Below are 19,553 nucleotides of genomic sequence, written 5' to 3' on the forward strand. Positions count from 1 at the left end.
GGTCGTAAACTGATAGTCCTGGAGGACTTCCAACCACCGTGACAATTGGCCCGAGGGTTGGGCGACCCTCAATGAATACTGAAGCGCCGCGTGGTCCGTCCGGACCATAAAATGACGGCCATAGAGATACGGTCTAAATTGCTGTACAAAAAAAATAATAGCCAGCAACTCGCGACGGGTGACGCAGTAGCGCTGTTCCGCCGGCGACAAAACCCTGCTATTATAGGCGACCACCCGTTTGACTCCCCCAACGACCTGTGAGAGCACCCCCCCAATGCCCGTGTTGCTAGCATCCGTATCTAGCAAGAAAGGACTTGTAAAGTCAGGATAACGTAAGGGCGGGGCACCCACCAAGGCGTCCCTGAGGGGGCAGAACGCGGCCTCCTCCTCCGGTCCCCATCGGAACTTGACTCCTTTTGCCGTTAGAGCGTGCAAGGGTTTTGCAATGGTGGCGAAATGCTCAACGAATCGGCGGTAGTAGGAAGCAAAACCAATGAAACTGCGTACGTCAGAAACCGACGTGGGCGTTGGCCATGAACTGACACAGTTCGTCTTCGCGGGATCGGTAGAGATCCCCGAAGAATCGACAATGTGGCCCAAGTATCTCACGGACTTTCGAAGAAGATGGCATTTGGCCGGTTTAAACTTTAATTTAGCCGATCGCATCCGCAAGAACACCCCTCTCAACCGCTGGAGGTGTTCCTCAAACGTTTTACTGAAAACAATGACATCGTCTAGGTAAATCAAGCAAGTATCCCATTGCAGACCCGACAAAACCAACTCCATAAGGCGCTGAAACGTCGCGGGAGCGGAGTGAAATCCCATGGGTAACCGGTTAAACTGGAACAGGCCCCCTGGAGTCCGAAATGATGTCTTAGGTCTAGACTCGTCGTCGAGTGGCAGCTGCCAGAATCCCGATAATAAATCAAGAGTAGAAAAATATCGCGCACCAGACAATGCATCGAGGGACTCGTCAGAGGTGTGGACTCGAGTCATGTGACTTGGACTCGAGTCAGACTCGAGTCATGAATTTGATGACTTGCGACTCGACTTGGACTTGCATAACAATGACTTTGTCCCACCTATGAGATGTGGACTCGAGTCATGTGACTTGGACTCGAGTCAGACTCGAGTCATGAATTTGATGACTTGCGACTCGACTTGGACTTGCATAACAATGACTTTGTCCCACCTCTGGGACTCGTTCATTCTGGGGAGCGGATACGCGTCAGCCACGGAGATTTTATTCAGGCGACGGAAATCTACACAAAATCGCAAGGACCCGTCTTGCTTTTTAACCAGCATGATAGGTGCTCCCCAAGGACTGGAAGAAGGCGAAATGATGTCGGCCGCCAGCATATCGTTGACGGCCGACTGAACGTGTTCCTTCTCAGCAGGACTCAGCCGGAAGGGATTCTGCCTGACCGGTGCTGCATCGCCTGTTTCAATATGGTGGTGCAACAGGTCCGTGCACCCAATGTCATATTTGTGCTTACTGAACACATCAGAGAATTCGATCAGCAAAGCACGCAGCGCACCCAACTGTACCCTTGACAAATCCTTTGAGTCCGCACACAGCGAATCGACCCATTCAAGGTCCTCCTCCAATCGAATTTTCTGCGCCGGGACTGGATCAACATGCGCAACAAGGCGCTCTTCCGCAGGGACCCGTGCCGCGTGAGCAAGCACAGTGCCCTGCTGAATAACGGCCGGCCGCGAACCAGCGTTTAGAACCATAACGAACGGGTCCTTGTCAGCCCGAACCAACGTGTGAGCCACCGACAAATCCAGACCTCTGACAGCCCTATTTGATGGACCCAAAAGCACGCCCTGTTCCGAGGTCTCCCCATCCAATGGCTTCCTCAACCGGAGGGGAATCAACATCTGCGAACCCGGGGGCACGTGCACGGTCTGTGTCGCCAGCGCTTGTATCGTAGCGCACGCCGTCCGAATTTCCGTAGGATTCGACAAAAAGGATATACGGCGACCCGATGGTAGCTCAATGCAACGTTGATCGATGAGAATTTTAATGGGACATTTTAGCCAAAAAATCTGTGCCCAACAGACAAGGAACCGCTAAGGAAGAGGAGACGAAAACAGGTCCCGACAATTTAATATCCCCAATGCAAATGGACGCCCGAATCTGCCCGACAATGCCCAACGAGCCCCCATTTGCCGCGTAAAATGGCACGTTCACCGGAAGCAGAGGTCGACATTGGACGGGGAGAATGTTGTAAATGAGGTCTGAAATAATAGTCGCCGACGCCCCCGTGTCCACTAACACCCTGACCTCGACCCCATCTATGAATCCCGTAACGACCGATGAACCCGCCGACGCAGCCACTATTCTGTGACCCAACTCAGACCATTTAATGTCCCCTCGCTCCTGCACGAACCCCCCTCTCCGAACCGAATCCCCAACCCCTAATCGGCCCTCCTCCGCCGCAAAGCGACGGCCCATGTGTGTCGTGCATGTAGGCCGAGCATGTGAAGTGCCGCGACTTGCCGGGGGTAGTAGGGACGACTTGGGGCCTTGGTCGTCGTCCAGCCGAGGTCCCATGGCGCGCTGACGTGGAGCGCGGCAACCGGACGCCACGTGGCCCTGGAGGCCGCAGTTGTAACACGTGATGAGGGACGTCGGAGGTCTCGGTTGCTCCAGCTTGCGGGCCGATCGCAGAGGTGAACGACCCCCGGCCCTCCAGTCCCCCGGTCGTCCAGCGGTGAACGCCTCCTCCCGTGGGCAGACGACTTGGGGCTCGGTGACCACCGGGCCCGGAGCTGAGCCCACGGCAGCAGTGCAGACGACCCCCTGGTTACGCTTGAGGACCTCGTGTGCCTGTATACTTGTTGCGACCCGCAAAGAAGATATGTCGACTTCGTCGGTCGTGTTGATGGGGACCCCCAGGTCCTGCGCCAACTTGAGCAGTTGCTCCAAGACCATCGCATCCTGGCCCTCCTCGTCCATACGAGGGAACGCGGCGTCGGCGAGAGCCAACAACGCCGTGCGGTAGGCGAGCGCGGTCTCCGTGTCCGCCTTCCATCGCTCGTAAAACTGATGGCGACAAGCCGAAGGAGGTCCATAGACCTTGGCCATGAGGCCCAACGCAGCCTTAAGCGTGGAGCGGTCCGACCTCTGTGCGGACCTGAAGGCCGCGAGCGCGTCGTCGTCCAACATGGCAGGCAGTGCCCGCAGCGCCGTAGCGTCGGACCAGGCCGACATTTTTTGATGCGCCAGAAACCTGCGTTGGAATGCGCCCCAGTCCCCGCCTTCCGCCTTGAAGGCTGTCAACGTGGGAAGGCGCTGCCACGTGGTTCCTCTCCGCCCCACCGTCGGTCTGCAAGATGGCGGCCCCTATGGCGGGTGGCTGATGGCGGTCCGTAGCGCGCGCTGATGACGTAAGCGGGCGCGCTTGGAGAACTCCCGCCACGTGTTGCTCGCCGTTCCCGCCAAAAGATGTCCGCGTGGTTGAAATGGCGGGAACTGCCAAGTCATTTTGGCGGGAATCAGCGAGGCGAGCCTGTTGAATGTCCGCCGACGTGCCCGCTCCTCCCGACGTGGTGATCTCCGCCAGGATGGACGCCGCGGCGAGTAGCAGCTCTGCCAGACGGGAGTGTGCCTCGCGGAGTCCGGCATCAGCCCCCAGCCGCTCGTCGGGCGCCCCCGGTGGGTCCTGCGGCGTCGGCATCTCCTCGTCCTTTCCCCCTGATGCCAGCTGGCCCGAGTCGTCGAGGTTATCCTCGCGGTCAATCCCGTGAGTCCGAAGAGTCTTCCTTGGAAGTTTGTTTCACTTCTGACGCCAGTTGAAGTATTCAGAATGACGGCGGGAAACCACTTGACGGGTAGCAATCTTGTCTTTCCACAATAACACGTGTGGTCACTATTTCTCACACTACACTCCACTTGACACGTGTGGTCACTACAACTCATGCTGCACATTCCACTCGACACGCGTGGTTACTATTTCTCACACTACACACTCCACTTGACACGTGTGGTGACTACGGCTCACGCTGCACGCTCACGCTACTCGCTCACGGTGCACGCTCACGGGCACTCCAGCCCCGTAGCATCCGTGGAGCCTACAGACCCACCCCGGCTTGGGCGTGGGTCACGACCTCTGGGTCCCGCGGGCCGGCCCTCACACGGACGTTCGGCCCCGGGTCCCAAGGTCCCGCCTCTGAGCCACACAGGGCCCCGGTCCCCACAAGGACAGCGGGACTAGGTGCCTCAGGGCCTTATCTCTTCCTCCTCCGTCTTCTGTCTTCACTGGTCACCAACTCCCCGTGCGCCTGTGCGCACCGCCTTATATAGCCTCCGCTCCCGGGAGACGGAGCGTATTCGGACCGCGAAGTGAGCACCCCCTTAGTTGACCAATCCCCACGCGCTGCCACACTATCCCCTCGCTGTCAGCGCGCGTCACCGATACCCAGCCAATCACCGCCTCATAACCCATGACCCCGCGCTGACCCATGATCCTTCACTGTCAGCGCGCGTCACCAACACACACAGCCAATCACTACGCGCTGCCACACGATCCTTACCCCAGCGCGTATCACCACTACATATGTATGCAGAATATTTTGCAACATTCAATCCGTGCCCGTTCAAACTGATATTTAATTGTGTTAGTACACGTGTGCGGTCCTTTGTCATTTAATTGTTGGATAAGAGCCGGCCCACGCCATAACTGGCCTTGGCGTTATCTGACCAGACTTCACCAAGCTGATCACTGCGATTTGGCAAGGTGGGGAGCGTAGATACGGATGCATATAAGGGTAGTACAACAATTTTTTAAAATGAAATTACCACTGCTGTCCACCAAATAGCCTCACAACTTATTGCATGGTGGATGCCCACGTCAGCACGATACAGGCTTAACCAGGCCTACGTTTCTGAGATCTGGTGCATTTCAGGTGATTTGCTCAAAGGCACCGTCTAATTGTTGTTCTTAAATATGTTGATCTTGATCCACCTGATTTTTTTATTTTTAGTTGCAATATCTACATCAGACAACCACCACCGCCACTGACAGCACCCAACTCTAAATACTCAACATCACACGCCCTGTTGGACAGCCCCTCTCCAAGCCAAACCCATTGTCCGTATTGAACCGCATGTCTGCAAGCAGCACCCTTGATCATTCTGCACTACGTTATTGTTCTTGCGATGAATGGGCACCGGAGAGAAATGCAACCGCAGCCGTGATATTTATACTCAGCCTCGATTTTATCGCATCATTGCTCGCTTATGGAAACGTAATCAGATGTCATTCCCTGCAGCGTAGGACTCTAAACGCATTGGTGTTTTATTTGCAATGTTTTACAATTATTGTGCTTGCTCTGTACTATTACAAGGCATATGGGCTAAAATAATAATAATACATTTCAGTTCTTTGCAATCAACTTCTGGCGGAGGGACTATCAATACTGTGTTGATTTAAATGTTAACCATACTTAACCATGTTGGTTCATAATGGTTGGTGAATCGGGTGGTTTGGGGGGGGGCACTCAGGACCTGTTAAGATGTCATTCACAACAACAGCAGTGAAATAACTCGCCACTAATGGCTGGGAATTTAATCCAGGTCGCTGGATTCATAGCACAGCGCGTTAACCACTGCTCAATAACTCTCCCCCCCCACCGTCCCTCCTTGGCTACTATGCATTTGAGATTGTTCTACAGCAACGTTGATGCTGAAATATTTTAATCGTGTGCTACTTTTGAAGTCTAAAATAACACGTGGACCTTCATGCTGTAGTTGAATGAAATGTTAAAACCAACACAACGGTGTATGCGTACTGTTGTATACGTGGGAATCATGCCAACACCCTACCAACAAAAACAACTCAATTTGTTTGACTGGGAGCGGAACCATTTGTCAACGAATCGCCTTTGCATATGGAGTGACATAGAATTGGTCACTACGTAGCATAGCGCTGGTTGCTGGCAGAGAAGGGGATCTGCAGCTGCAGGAGCCCTGTCTGACAGCAGGTCACATGATAAACCAGAGAGAGGGATGTAGGGGAAAGGTTACAGATGGTGCACGTGAGGGAAGCCCGGGAACCTGCTAGTAGGTTCTAGAAAGGGGGCGTGGCTGGGGTGGAGCGAAGCCACGCTGGGAGGATAAAAGGAGACCCCAAGCAGGAGCTCGGGCCTGTTGCTTGGAGTGAGATCCCGTCGTGCTGCTGGAGTCTTTGCCGCCGTCTAAGTCTTCACCTGCCCGGCGTCGTCAGTCAGGCAGTCTGCCAGCTGTCCTGACTGGGAGCTGTAGTTACTCTGTGTGGACTGTGAAGGCTGTTAATAAATAGAGTGCCTCCGACTCTTAGTGTCTCTGAGTCAGTCCCTACACATATATCTGTCGTCGTGCTTCAATTGTTCTGTTTCAAATGTGGGATTAAAGAAATATTGGTGACCATTGCTTTTTCTGAATCTGTCTGTGTCCTGCCAATTACCGCCACTTATCCTCACCATACCTGATTTTACAAGCTTAACAAGTTGGAATATGATTGCACCCAGTGTCATCATTACCACCATCATAATATAAGACGTACCTGGTATTCACAGTAGATTAATATCCAAAAGAGCCTGAACAAAGTCGGTCTGTCGCAGCTCGACAGTGACCCAGTGTTTGTGAGCAATGCTACTCTAAATCCATAAAAAATATGGCCACAGATATTAAGTAATGTGGGCAAGAAGCTGGCTCATTATTGTACAATATGCTGGTACGAGTAAAAAAGTGAGATTAGGTACAGGCAGTGTGAGTCTACGGGTGGCATCAGGGATGAATTGTTTGTCCTTATAGATAGTGCTCCCCACCTTGATTTTGTCCTCCCCAAGCTCTCTTCTCCCACCCCCTCCCCGAGTGCACTCTGTGGGATGGCTGGGGATGCACTCAAGTGCAAGTTAAAGAGGCGATCGCGTCCTTCCGTTACCAGATGCTACAACAGTTGTGTAGTCAACACTTGACCTCAAGGTCCATCCTTATTGTTTCATCCCACGTATGTAGTTTCACATCAAGGGTGTGGATATGAATACCATTCAGTGGCGTGGCTATCGCGTGAGTGGGCAGTGCAACTGCTGCATCGAGGTTCACGGGCCGGAGTGGCCCAGGTGCATGGTTAGGAAAAGAGGTGAGAGGTTGAAAAACAGGGGACTCCAATTCTTACATCAGGGCCCATGCCAGTCATGCTATACTACTGGTATTCCTACTGGTATTGCCCATGATGGGTGATGTCCCCTTCTATGACACCCCCCCAACCATTGCTATTTGCTAAATATTAGAATCAGATTGGTGTAGGTCTCCTGTTACTTGTGTTGTATAAAATAACCACGTGGAGACAGAATTTACTATAAGGGCTGTTGCCGTTTATTAAATACTATTACATTCTGCACTCAAGCTCACACCACGGGTAGGTGCTCTCTATTCTTGCTCCTTACCCTGGACCCCCAAACACTATGTCGTCCGACCCTCGGCTATCCCAAGGGCTCTCTCACTCGGGCTGGGGTTCATCCAAAACTACCCAGCAACAAGGAGAGAAGAACCCACTCTCTCTCAGCTGATCCTCACTGAATACTTGGAGCCCTACTCCCGGCTATCCCCTTGGCTCTCCCACTCGTCTGCCCCGGACGGGGGTTCAGCCAACACCGTCCGGTGACAAGCGGGAGAGACCTCCTGCAGCCGATCCTTACTCCGGGCTCCCACAACGACCACGCCCTCGTCACGGGGTCCCCCTTAAGTACCCCTTCGGCGTCTCCTCCCCCTAACTCGGACCCTCCTTTGTTCCTGAAGGCACCCCCTTACAGCACCCGTGACATGACGTCATCCTCTGCTGTCAACTTGCTTGCACCTCCCTCTGTATGCCCTCTCATGGTTGCTCACACTACTCCTCTACATCACTCCCCCCCCCCCCCCCGCCCTTAAAAAGAAATCAGCCATCCCGTCTGCTAATTATACTGAAACCTACCCACATCGGGGCCGACGGCACAAAGCCAGCAACCAACAACCAGAACAATTGTATCAACAACATAACAATATCAATAATAACCATGTGAATGGAGGTGTGAAGGCAGCGCCGTCTGCGGGGGAACAACAAGGGTGGTAAGGCAGGACGGAAAGTGCAAGAAGGCCTTCATCTCACAGTGCAAGGTGCTGCCCACACGTTGGTGATGGCTGGCGTTTGACGATAACGGGTCCAAAGGGAGGTGCTTAGCGGAAAAGAGCGCCTCTGAACCGCATAAGTGCTGCAGGTCTTTTCCCCCGGGCAGCATCTGGTCCATGAGTGGGCGGTGCATCCGTCGATGTCGGCTTCACCACCGATGGGGCATCAGGCGGCGCCTCGGGAGCTACTCGGAGGGGTTCTGTGGGTGGACAGACAGAGGGTTTACACTGTATAGCATCCCGGCCAGGGCAGCCCAGCTCGTTGGACGCATCAGGCACCGGCCGCTCTGGAATTGGGGATGAGTCAACAGGACAAGGCAACACATATTTTTAACCTAGATGGATGAACAATCCAGTGATGACGATCAAATCTGATGTGCACACACTGTGGCCGGTGGACCTCCACGACCTCCACGGCACCCTGCTAAGGGCGATGCCATTTTGGGGACGTCCCAATGGTCACCAGGGAGCAATGTAGCACGCCTTCTCCCCTTTCCTCCATGGAAGCCTGGAACCCTGATGCTTCTGTAAGCATTCGTTAGCCGCTTGTCGGCTGGCCAAATTATCCGGGGCCGCTTCCCGTGCTTCACGCAGCCTGTCGAGCATGACCTTCAATAAAGTGGGCACAGCGGATCCCTTTTTAGACGGACCCAGGCCCATTTAAACGTGCATCGGGGGTTCCGTCTCCCTTCCGTACATAAGATAAAAGGGTGAAAACCCCATTGAGAAGTGAAGACCCAACCTGTATGTGGCAAGGACGCCCGGAATAAACAGGTCCTAGTCTGACTGAGACGCGCTCATGTGGTGGCATAACATGGATGTGAGGGTGCGATTTAACCGCTCCACCATCCCATCAATTTGAGAATGTTAGGGCGAGGTCCATATTTTCTTCGTGCCAAGGAGGTCACAGACCTCATTGAGCAGTCTGAAAGAAAAATTCCGAACCTGCTCAGTTAAAAGCTGCTCAGGGGCACCCTTATCCAAAACATACCCATGTAAAAAGGCATCGGTAATAGACGAGGCCGATTGGACTTGCAGGGGCCACACCATAGGCCAACGTGTGAGCTATTCGATCCCGACCAAAAGATACTTGTGGCCACGATGGGAAGTTGGAAATGGGCCCAAAATGTCGAGGGCCACAAGTTCATTTATACGAGAAACCTGGATGGACTGCAGCGGGAGCCGATCACGCATAACCGGGGCCTTCCGCCACGTGCAATCCTGGCAGCCCCTCACAATTAGCGCCACGTCGTTTTCCACGCCCGGCCAGTAATAATCCCACTTAAGGGTTAACAAGGTTTTGTGGTACTATGAGACCTCCTTTACCAGTGGCAAAATATAGTGATAGGTTTTTACCCTTTCAACTGGTACAAAAACTGACACCTTTATACAAGGCATCATGTTTGCAATAACCACAACACAAGCAGTCAAAATGGAAACAAAAAGAAACAACTCTGATAATGATAATGATATGCACTGTCCTTGAAGTTGATTGGTCCACACCCAAGACAGCTTTTCTTAGAGCCTAGTCTCTATTGGTGTTGGACCAGATGACGCCAAAAGGCGTACAACTCAAAAACAGCGCACTATCAGAGTATTGAGAGCTCGGGGTAAGCATTTACACTATGAGACCTCCTTTACCAGTAACAGCTGACCTGAGAGCTGATCAATGTGCAAGGAATATTGTAGGGCAGCATGATATGTCCGAACGGTGAACCACCTTCCATACAAGTAGGGCCTATAAAATTGGATGAAAAACACAATGGCAAGCAGCTCCGTACGGGTCACACAGTAACGTTGTTCCGCGGAGTACAACATGCGACTGCTATACACCACAATCCTCTCAGCGCCATCAACAACCGAGGAAAGTACAGCCCCTATGCCCGTGTTACTGGCATCAGTGTCAAGCACGAAGGGTAGGGAGAAGTCAGGATACCCCAGGGGGGGCGCATCCTCCAGGGATGTTCGAAGCGCAACGAACGCTGCCTCCTCCTCTTTTCCCCAATTAAACTTTTGGCCTTTAGTGGACAACACGTGGAGTGGTTTCGCGATAGTCGCAAAATCCTGCATGAAGAGACGGTAATATGAGGCAAAGCAAACGAAACTACGAATCTCCACGACAGATGTGGGGGTTGGCCACACACGGACGTAAGCAGTTTTGTCGGGATCCGTGGTGACACCTAACGAACTGACCATATGGCCCAATTACTTCACCAATGGCTGCAGCAAATGGCACTTTTTCGGTTTGAATTTCAGGCCAGCAGCACACACTTTGACGAAGACTGACTCAAGATGATGCAAGTGTTCATCAAACGTGCGGCTGAAAATGATGACATCGTCCAAATATATTAAACACGATTCCCACTGTAGTCCCGCCAAGACCATCTCCATGAGGCGTTGGAAGGTGGCTGGGGCCAAGTGGAGGCCCATAAGAAGCCGATTGAATTGGAACAGCCCCTGGAGTGTGCGGAACATGGTCTTTGGTTTGGAGACCTCATCTAATGGCAACTGTCAGAAGCCCAAAAGCAAATCTTGGGTCCAAAAGAACCGCGCACCCGAGAGGGCGTCAAGCGAATTGTCCATGCGAGGAAGGGGATAGGCATCAGCTACCGAAATCTTGTTTCACTTAGGAAAGTAAACGCAGAAACGGAGACTCCCATCTCGTTTCTTGACTAACACAATGGGGGCGCCCCAAGGGCTATTAGAGGAAGAGACGATGTCCGCCGCCAACATCTCATCAACGGCCAAACGGACATGATCTTTCTCTCTAGGGTTAAGGCGATGGGGGAGTTCAACCGAATGGGAGGCGAATTCCCCCTGTCTATGTGGTGTGATAGTAGGGACGTGTGTTCGATATCGAATTTGCTGTGACTAAAGACATCGGCGAATCATTCAATAAGTGTGCGGAGTCGCTGTCGCTCCTCGAGGAATAAGAGCACATTTTCCTGGTAAAGTCTGTAAATCCACGAATCGTCAGATTCCCCATCCTGCACTACGCCAGCCACAACCCTGTCAACCGCGATGGTATCTTCTGGCGAGAGAGCTGGGGTTGCATGCGCCAATGCGGTGCCAGCCGGCACAACTACATGCAAAGGACCCGCATTCATAATCTGCAAAAAGGGCTCCTGGTCCGTCGACATGACCGTCAAGGCACCCACCAAGCAGGAAGTCAGCGAAAAGTAGTTAGAGGGAGTTAAGAGGATGCCCGCTTCAGGCGTGTGCAATTTTAGGTGTTTGCTTAACCTCAGGGGTATCAACATTTGGGACCCAGGTGGAATCTTCATGGAATCCCTAGCCAAAGCTCATACACTGGCGGCAAGGGGAGTCAATAAGGTGGGGCAGCGCAAAAAGTTAAATCAATGGTCAGATGGCATCTCCACACAACCTTGGTCGATTAAGATTTTAAGGGGCATTTTGGCCAAGAAATCTGTGCCCAAAAGGCATGCCACGGCAAACACCTTTGAGACTAAGACAGGGGCTTCCAATTCAACATCCCCAATTTTACTGGAGGCAATAATGTGTCCCAATATGCCAAAAACTACCTCCATTTGCAGCAATGCAAGCCATTTTTACAGGCCTCAACCGACCAACACTGTGTGGTAACAACCCGAAAATGCATTCCAATATAATGGTGGCCGACACGCCCGTATCCACTAAGATCCGGACTTCCACCTCTTGGACATAACCAGCGACTGCGGAGGAACCTGCCACGGCCGCCACAACCCGATGCGCGAGCACAGCCCATTGATGGACCCGCTTTATGCCACTCGGCGATCGACGGCGAGTGAACATTGAGTAGTTGAAAACTGTTAGCAATGCCCCGTGATCATGAACCCTATCCCCGCTAGATGTGTGAGGTGGAAGGAGCGGCCGAGTGGCTGATGCACCGCGAATTGCCTGAGGCCCAAATGATTACGCCGATATGGAGGTGGAGGGAGACGAGGTCCTGCCAAAGGCCCCAGGAGCGTTGCAGCAGCCCCTTGTGATATGGCCAGGCTGGCCACAGCGGAAGCAGATGGTGGATGCCAACCCCTGTGAGAGAGAAGTCCTCGCCTGCCACCGCTGCCTCTCCAGCGCTGATCGCGTGCAGTGAAGGTGGCGAGATGATCTTCGTCCTGTGCGTGCCAGCCTCCGCCGGACCCAGGACCCCTGCGCACTCCGCCACACTGGGCCACTGGTGCAGGTGTGCTTGTATACCTTGCGCCACTTTAAGGGAAGAATTGTCCGACTCCTCCGCTATGGCCAAGACGACACTGAGCTCGCGCGCAAGGGAGAGTAGTCGCTCCAAAGCCAGTGAGTCGAGCACCGCACAGTCCATGTTAGAGTAGGCCGCCCAACCCAGCGCCAGCAAGGCGCTGCAGAAGACGAGAGGCGTCTCGGCCTCCCATTGCCTCCGCAGCAGGAACTTCTGGCATGCACTGGAGGGCAGCTCAAAAATAGCAGCCATTTAGGCGTACGCCATGGGGAGATCGTCGCCCCATCCGCAGCCGGAATTGAACTGTTGGCAGCTAGGGAATCATAATCTAACGCTGTCGGGAGTATCTTGAGGGCCTCCGCCATAAGCCATCCGACCGAGGCATAAGCCGCATCGAACCGTCATTGTAAAGATGTCCAATCGCCACCAGCTGCGATGAATGGATGAACAGGCAGCAGGCGGTGAAACATTGGAAGATCCAGAACTGAAGACCGGTGTGGGCGCTCCCAAAGATATACTCGGCAGCAACGCTGCAGCAGAAGCAATGGGCCTGGTTGCTGTGTCGCATCTCGCGAGAATATGGTGCCCGGTTGCTGTATCGCAATGAAAATGGTGCCCGGTTGCTGTGTCACACCTTGCAATAAAATGGCGCCCGGTTACTGCATCGCATTCCAAATGGAACAAGGTTGCTGCGGCGCACCCGAGGGAAAGATGGCGTCTGCTTGCTGCGTCGTGTCCATTGAGAAGATGGCACCAATTTCGAACGTGGTGGGAGGAGACATGGCGGTAAGCGCTCGTTCCCGCTCCAATAACGTGATGGGTGCACGCGGCTGGGCTCCCACCTCCGACATGAGGGAGACCAGGCGCGCGGCCGACTGCAGCAGCTGGCTGAACTGGCTGGTGAGAAGCTGCGTGTCCGGCCGTGGCAGCCACCTCCTCCTGCACCGGTTGTCCGAGTTCGACGGGGCATATCTCCGGGGCCCCGGACTCCGGGGGCGTTGTGGGGACCTGTGATGCCGCCACGAAGCCGTTCGGCAGGCGCCCCATCCCCGACCTCGCCACCACCAAGCAACGGAGCCAACCCCTCGTCCCCCTCACCTCACATGAACACACCCGCACGCATTTCCCCCCCCCCCCCCCCCCATAGAGCTGGAAGGGAAGGTCACCTGATCGACCGGTTTTTATCCGAGAAACCCTTATCGGGATTAACTCTCACGGTTTCCGGCGATCAGGGAATTGAACGGCCTCCCCCGACGCTACGTTGCACTGCGGCGCTGCGACCTGCCTTAAGATGGTATGGCCGTGGCGAGGGGCATTCGGCCACCGCGGTTGAAGCGCATCCCCCACACACACCACCCACGTGTCGACGGGGCAAGCAGGGGAGGGACGGGACAGCATGAGTAGCGGGACCGCAGGGGCTCTTGTGCATAGTCACGGATGGTCGGGATAATTACGCTTGAGCGCGCAGGCACCATTGTTAGGGAGGGAAAGGGATTAATTCGAATTTACACCGCGCAACGCCGCACATTGATTAGCATATCACAGGCGCCCGGAACCGCGATGCGCGTGCCAGAGGGGCGTGAGCCCATTGTTCAGAGCCACATCCCTTTGAGGTAGGGAGGATAAATAGTGGGCGCAAAGGGGAAATCGGGCTCTCTCTTGACTCCAGCACCAGGCGACACCACGAGCTCCAGTCCAGCAACCCGGACGTCCGTGAGACGCACCGAGGTACGCTGCGAGCAGGGGATCAACGGACCGCCGTGAGCACCTAACAGTGAGTAAGGAGGTGAATTATAATCATAGCAGATAAATCGGGAATAGGCATAAAGGTATCAGCGTAGGCCAGCCTCGTCGACTGACTGATTTAACACCTAGTTCCAGGTAGCGGACAATAAATCATTAATAGCGAATCGTGGCCTCGTGTGATCTCGTGGAGAGGTGTGCACGTGTGTGGTGCTGCGTACACAGTGGTTCGCCACGTGAGTGAGCGCGGCGCGGAGCTGCGCGTGTGGGTGGGCGTGTGTTCACTACGTGTATGATACAGGTGCGCGATCACAACGTGAGTGCTCCGTGGTGAGTGAGTGCCGCGGGGAGCTGTGTGCGTGAGTGCGCGTACGGTCGCTACGTGTCGGATACGGGTGCGCATTGGTAACGTGGTTATTCGACGTGGAGGCGAGTGCCGCACAGGGCTGTAGATGGGCGCACGCTCGCAGCGTGCGAGAGCTGCGCGTAGCGGTGTAAAGAGGGGGAGTATGGCGTTTGATTGATGATGCCGTGCGCACGTATGCTTGCAGCGTGGGAGCGCTGCGTGAAGCCGTATGGGTAGGGGCGTCGCGTTCGAAGGCCGGCGAAACCCTAGCGGGTATTAGGGAGGTGGGGTAACATAAACGGAATAGGGGATGATGGCGGGAGAGACCCCGGGGGCCAACGGCCCCCACATATTGGTGTCAGAAACGGGACAATCCCCCGCACCCCCAAGGGAAAGAGGCCCCCCAACCCAGATTACAATCAAATGCACATTTACGGGCAAAGGAATTCCATCATGGAAATCGTTTGCCCGCAGCATCAGGGGGGGCTAAAAAGGTTAATGGGTGGTCAGATGAGGAGGCGTTGCAGCAGTTAAAGCTACATTTAGATGGGCGGGCAGCTGACTTTGTGGAAGCTTTTCCCGCAAGCGCACAAACTCAGTGGGAAAAATTCATGTGTGAACTCGAACGGCGCTTCGGCGCCTATGACGAGGAGGATGCGCAGACGGCCTTAGAGGCACGCCGCCGCCAACCCGGCGAGGATCTACGAGATTACGCCGAGGATGTACGCATGTTGACCCAGCTCACGTACCCAGAGTACGAGGCCAAAATAATTGAGGGCCTTGCCGCCAGTAAAATCCAGCGATATTTGGCACACACCCCGTGGTGGCAGCCAAATGTCGACGGTGCACGCCTCTCCTTTAACACCCTCGTCGAGCGCGCGCGCAAATGCGAGAAACTCTCGGGTGAGCGCGTGCAGCCTCGAGGGAGGGGACGAGAGTGTGCCGTAGCGAGCCTACTCTCCGACGAGGAGGAAGAGATCGCCATCGCAGTAAGGGGACGGGCAAGGGAGCCCCAGAGACCCAGCGAGAAAACCCCGGGGTGGGTAGCTGGGTTACAGGCCGGTATGGGAGATATGATAAACCAAGTAGGTGAGAGGGTAACCCACGTAGGTGAGAGGGTAACCCAGGTACGCGAGGAAACGAATACAAATATGAACAAACTGCAATCCTCCGTTGAGACCATCCGATCAGAGATGGGGGAACTAGACTCCACGGTAGGAGGGCTAACTGGAAGGATAGCCCGACTAGAAGCAGAGTATGAGCAGCAGCGCACTGGGGGAGTGGGAAGAGAGCCCACTACGGAGCCGCCACCCCTCCCCAGGCGTGTTATGTGTCCGATCGGCGAGGGCATCTCAGGAGAGACTGTCCTCAGGTCGCCCGAGCTAGACAAGAGCTAAGGTCAAACACTAAGGCCCCCCTAGCGAGGGGACCACCGGGGGGTGAAATCGACGTAGCCCCAACACAAACAAGCTGTAGTGATAATGGCGAGCGAGTGATCTCCACACAGGTTCCAGCAACAACGCCCACGGAAACGGTGACTCCTGGCGACTGACTACGGGAGCTGGTGGCGGGGATCACGGGGGCCACGTCGCTGGTGGAAGGGGAGGTAAACAGAGTGCGTACCCGAATTCTGCTGGACACGGGGGCGGTGGCCTCGCTCGTGAGTGCAGCGCACTGCAGCGCGATCGGGGTCGACGTGCGTCACCTGCAGGCCCCGGACCGCGCGCTGCACACGGCGAGCGGAGCCGGAATGGGGTTGCTGGGGAGAGCCACCCTAGAGGTCCGCATAGGCAGTCAGGTGTGCACCCAGGAGTTCTACGTGTCGAGTGCGTTGTGTCACGAGTGTATCGCAGGTACCGACCTCTTAGAACGGCTGGGACTCAACGTGCAACCCCGCCAGCGATGCGCCACCATGGAGAGCAACGGCGAGCGGATACCGTTCCTGGGACGAGAACCGACGCGCCACCGCTTCGCACCTGTGGCCGCTATCCTGGCGACGGCAGTCACCATCGGCCCACTCACCGAGATGCTGGTGCCGGTGGCAACATCCCCCACCGACCCCGCGCTCCGACCATCAGGGGAGGTAATGCTAACTCCTCACCAGGAGTTGGCAAAACGGTATGGGATCGTGGGATCCGCCACGTTGGTAAACGCAGATGGGGACCGATTGTTTATGCGGATATTTAACCCCCACAGTACCCCAGCGATACTGCGACGGCGCACCCCGATAGCAACCGTACACCCCCTGCACGCACGCCACTCTAACGACTCGGTGTTCGCACTCTGGGCTGAGGACACCGGTCGTCCTGAGGGTGACCAGGACCTGGCCTGGCGAGTCGGCCCGACTCCCCGAGCCGAGGTCGTTCCCCTGCTCGACGCGTTACATGTACCATGGGCAGATTTACCTAAGGGAGAGGCCGATCAGCTGCGCGAGTTACTGCGGGAGTATGCCGACGTGTTCAGCGAACACGACTCAGACGTGGGTCGGACCGACCTTGTTAAGCACCAAATTGACACCGGTGCAGCCCGACCCATCAAACTCCCTGCGTACCGAGTGGGCGCACCCGAACGCACCCAGATCAAAGAGGCGGTTGGGGACATGCTTCGCGATAACATAATTCAGACCTCGGCGAGCCCCTGGTCAGCCCCGGTGGTACTAGTAACGAAAAAGGATGGGTCAACCCGGTTCTGCGTCGATTACCGTAAATTGAACGCAGTTACGCTCGGCGACGCCTTCCCCATACCTCACATCGACGACACTTTTGACAGCCTCGCCGGAGCGCGATATTTTTCCACTCTCGATCTCGCGTCCGGGTACTGGCAGGTGGAGATGGCAGAGGAGGATCGGCCGAAAACCGTCTTCACCACCCCGATGGGACTATTCGAGTTTCGAGTTCTCACGTTCGGACTCACCAATGCGCCCGCGACGTTCCAGCGGCTGATGGAGTTGGTGATGCGGGGTTTGCAATGGGAACAGTGCCTGATTTACTTGGACGATGTGATCGTGTTCAGTAGATCTTTGTCTGAGCATTGGTCCAGGCTACGAGAGGTGTTCCAGCGACTGCGAGCGGCTCATCTCAAGCTCAAGCCACGTAAGTGTTACATCGCACAACGCGAGGTGGGGTACCTCGGGCATCGCGTCAGCGAGGCAGGCGTGCGTACCGATCCGGAGAAGGTACGCGCCGTAGTGGAGTGGCCACGGCCAAGGAATCTGACGGAGATCAGATCATTTTTGGGGCTCGCCACCTATTATCGTCGATTTGTAAAGGGATTCAGCGAGATTGCACGCCCCCTCACCCAACTCACCTCCCCTAAGCACCCCTATCAGTGGACGGGGGCCTGCCAGACGGCCTTCACCACTCTCAAAGACCACCTCACCCACGCCCCCACCCTCGCTTTCCCCGATTTTACCACCGATTTTATTTTGGACACCGATGCCTGCAGCAGCGGGCTGGGCGCGGTGTTGTCACAGGTACAGGATGGGACAGAACGAGTCATCGCGTACGCCAGCCGGACCTTGAGTGGGGCCGAGCTGAACTATTGCATGACCCGCCAAGAGTTGTACGCCGTGATTTTCGCATGCAAACAGTTCCGGCCGTATTTGTACGGCAGGAGATGTCGCGTACGCACTGACCATTATGCTCTGCAGTTCCTTCTTACCTTCAAGGAGCCGCGGGGGCAGATGGCCCAGTGGTTGGCGCAGTTGCAGGAGTACAACCTGCAAATCGAGTATCGGGCTGGCCGGACGCATGCAAACGCGGACGCCTTGTCGAGGCGGCCCACGGTGTACGCCGAGACAAGGGCGGAGGAGGCCTGCCCGTGTTTCACGGGGGGACGCTGCCGGCAGGCAACGGACCCCCGAGAGGCCGCGGCCACTGACCCCCCCCCAGCGAGAGAGAGTGCAGTGTGCACCACAGAGACCCTCACAGGTGGCACCGAGGATCCCGTCGACCGCCTGGCAAGCGCGGGACCCGCGGCTCGGGACCCGATCGGACGGATCCAGGAGGACGTCGGCTGCGCCTTCCCGGGCCTGAACGACGAGCAGCTGAGACAGACCCAGCAGCGAGATCCCGATCTGGCGGCAGTGGAGGCGGCACTGCGGGAGGAAAAGAGCGCCCTACCAGGACCCTGGAGTGGTTTGTATGCCCGGTTGTGTGTGCAGAACGGAGTGGTACGGGAGTTAACCGAGGCCGGCCAGCCGGGGTGCATCTGTGTTCCTGCCCAGGTGCGACCCCAGCTGCTACGGCTGGTGCATGACCACCCACTCGGGGGCCACGATGGGGAACGACGCACTCGAGAGACCCTGCGTCGCCAGTATCTCTGGCCCAAATTGGCACAAGACGTGGCGGCCTGGGTACAGGGCTGCCGCGCCTGTCAGCAGTGCGGGCCGAAACCGGCACGATACCAGGTACCCCTAAGGCCGTTCCGCGTCAGCCGCACGAATCAACTGGTCGGGATCGATCTACAGGGGCCATTCCCGCGATCCCATCGAGGCAACTGGTATATCCTAGTCGCAGTAGAGTATTTCACCCGCTACCCCGTGGCAGTGGCCATCCCTGATAAAACGGCCTTGGTGGTGGCCCGGGCATTCGTGGAACATTACGTACTCAAGCACGGGATCCCAGAACGAGTCCTCACCGACCAGGGTAGCGAGTTCGAGGCCGAGCTGTTCCAGGCACTGTGCCGAGAATTCGGAATCCAGAAGGACCGAACCACAGCGTACCACTCCCAAGCGAACGGTATGGTAGAGCGCATGAATCAGACCCTAGCGGGGATACTCAAACGTATGGCGGCCGCAAATCAACGGGATTGGGACAAACACCTCCCATACGCCCTTTTCGCCTACACCACCACCGTACACACGTCGACGGGACAAACCCCGTTTTTAATGATGTTCGGCCGTGAGTCTCGTTTACCCGCAGATCTGCTATTCGGCGTCCCTTCCCCCCAGCCGGAGGAGGGAAGCCGCCCCGTGGAACACCTGTCGGAGACCCTGCGAGAAGCCCGAGGCCGAGCATACCCGCAAGGGGAAGCCGCGCATCGGCGGCAGGAACAGGGCACCCGACCCCGCATGGAACCCCCCTTATTCCTGACAGGCGCTAAGGTGTGGC

The 19,553-nt window shown here is 55.7% G+C and overlaps 1 protein-coding gene across 2 annotated transcripts in view; it reads right to left on the minus strand.

Annotated features, from left to right (window-relative positions):
- LOC144935503 (protein NYNRIN-like) overlaps window positions 1-18,334 on the minus strand; it is a 63,950-nt gene extending 45,616 nt beyond the window's left edge. For both annotated transcript variants that reach the window (XM_078862346.1, XM_078862260.1), the window contains exon 1: window positions 18,161-18,334. In XM_078862346.1, coding sequence (XP_078718472.1) covers window positions 18,161-18,193 — 33 coding nt within the window. In that variant the 5' untranslated portion in view covers window positions 18,194-18,334. The remainder of the gene's footprint in view (window positions 1-18,160) is intronic.
- Window positions 18,335-19,553: the final 1,219 nt, after the last annotated feature.

Source organism: Lampetra fluviatilis, chromosome 1 (assembly GCF_964198595.1).
Source record: "Lampetra fluviatilis chromosome 1, kcLamFluv1.1, whole genome shotgun sequence".
NCBI lineage: Eukaryota > Metazoa > Chordata > Hyperoartia > Petromyzontiformes > Petromyzontidae > Lampetra > Lampetra fluviatilis.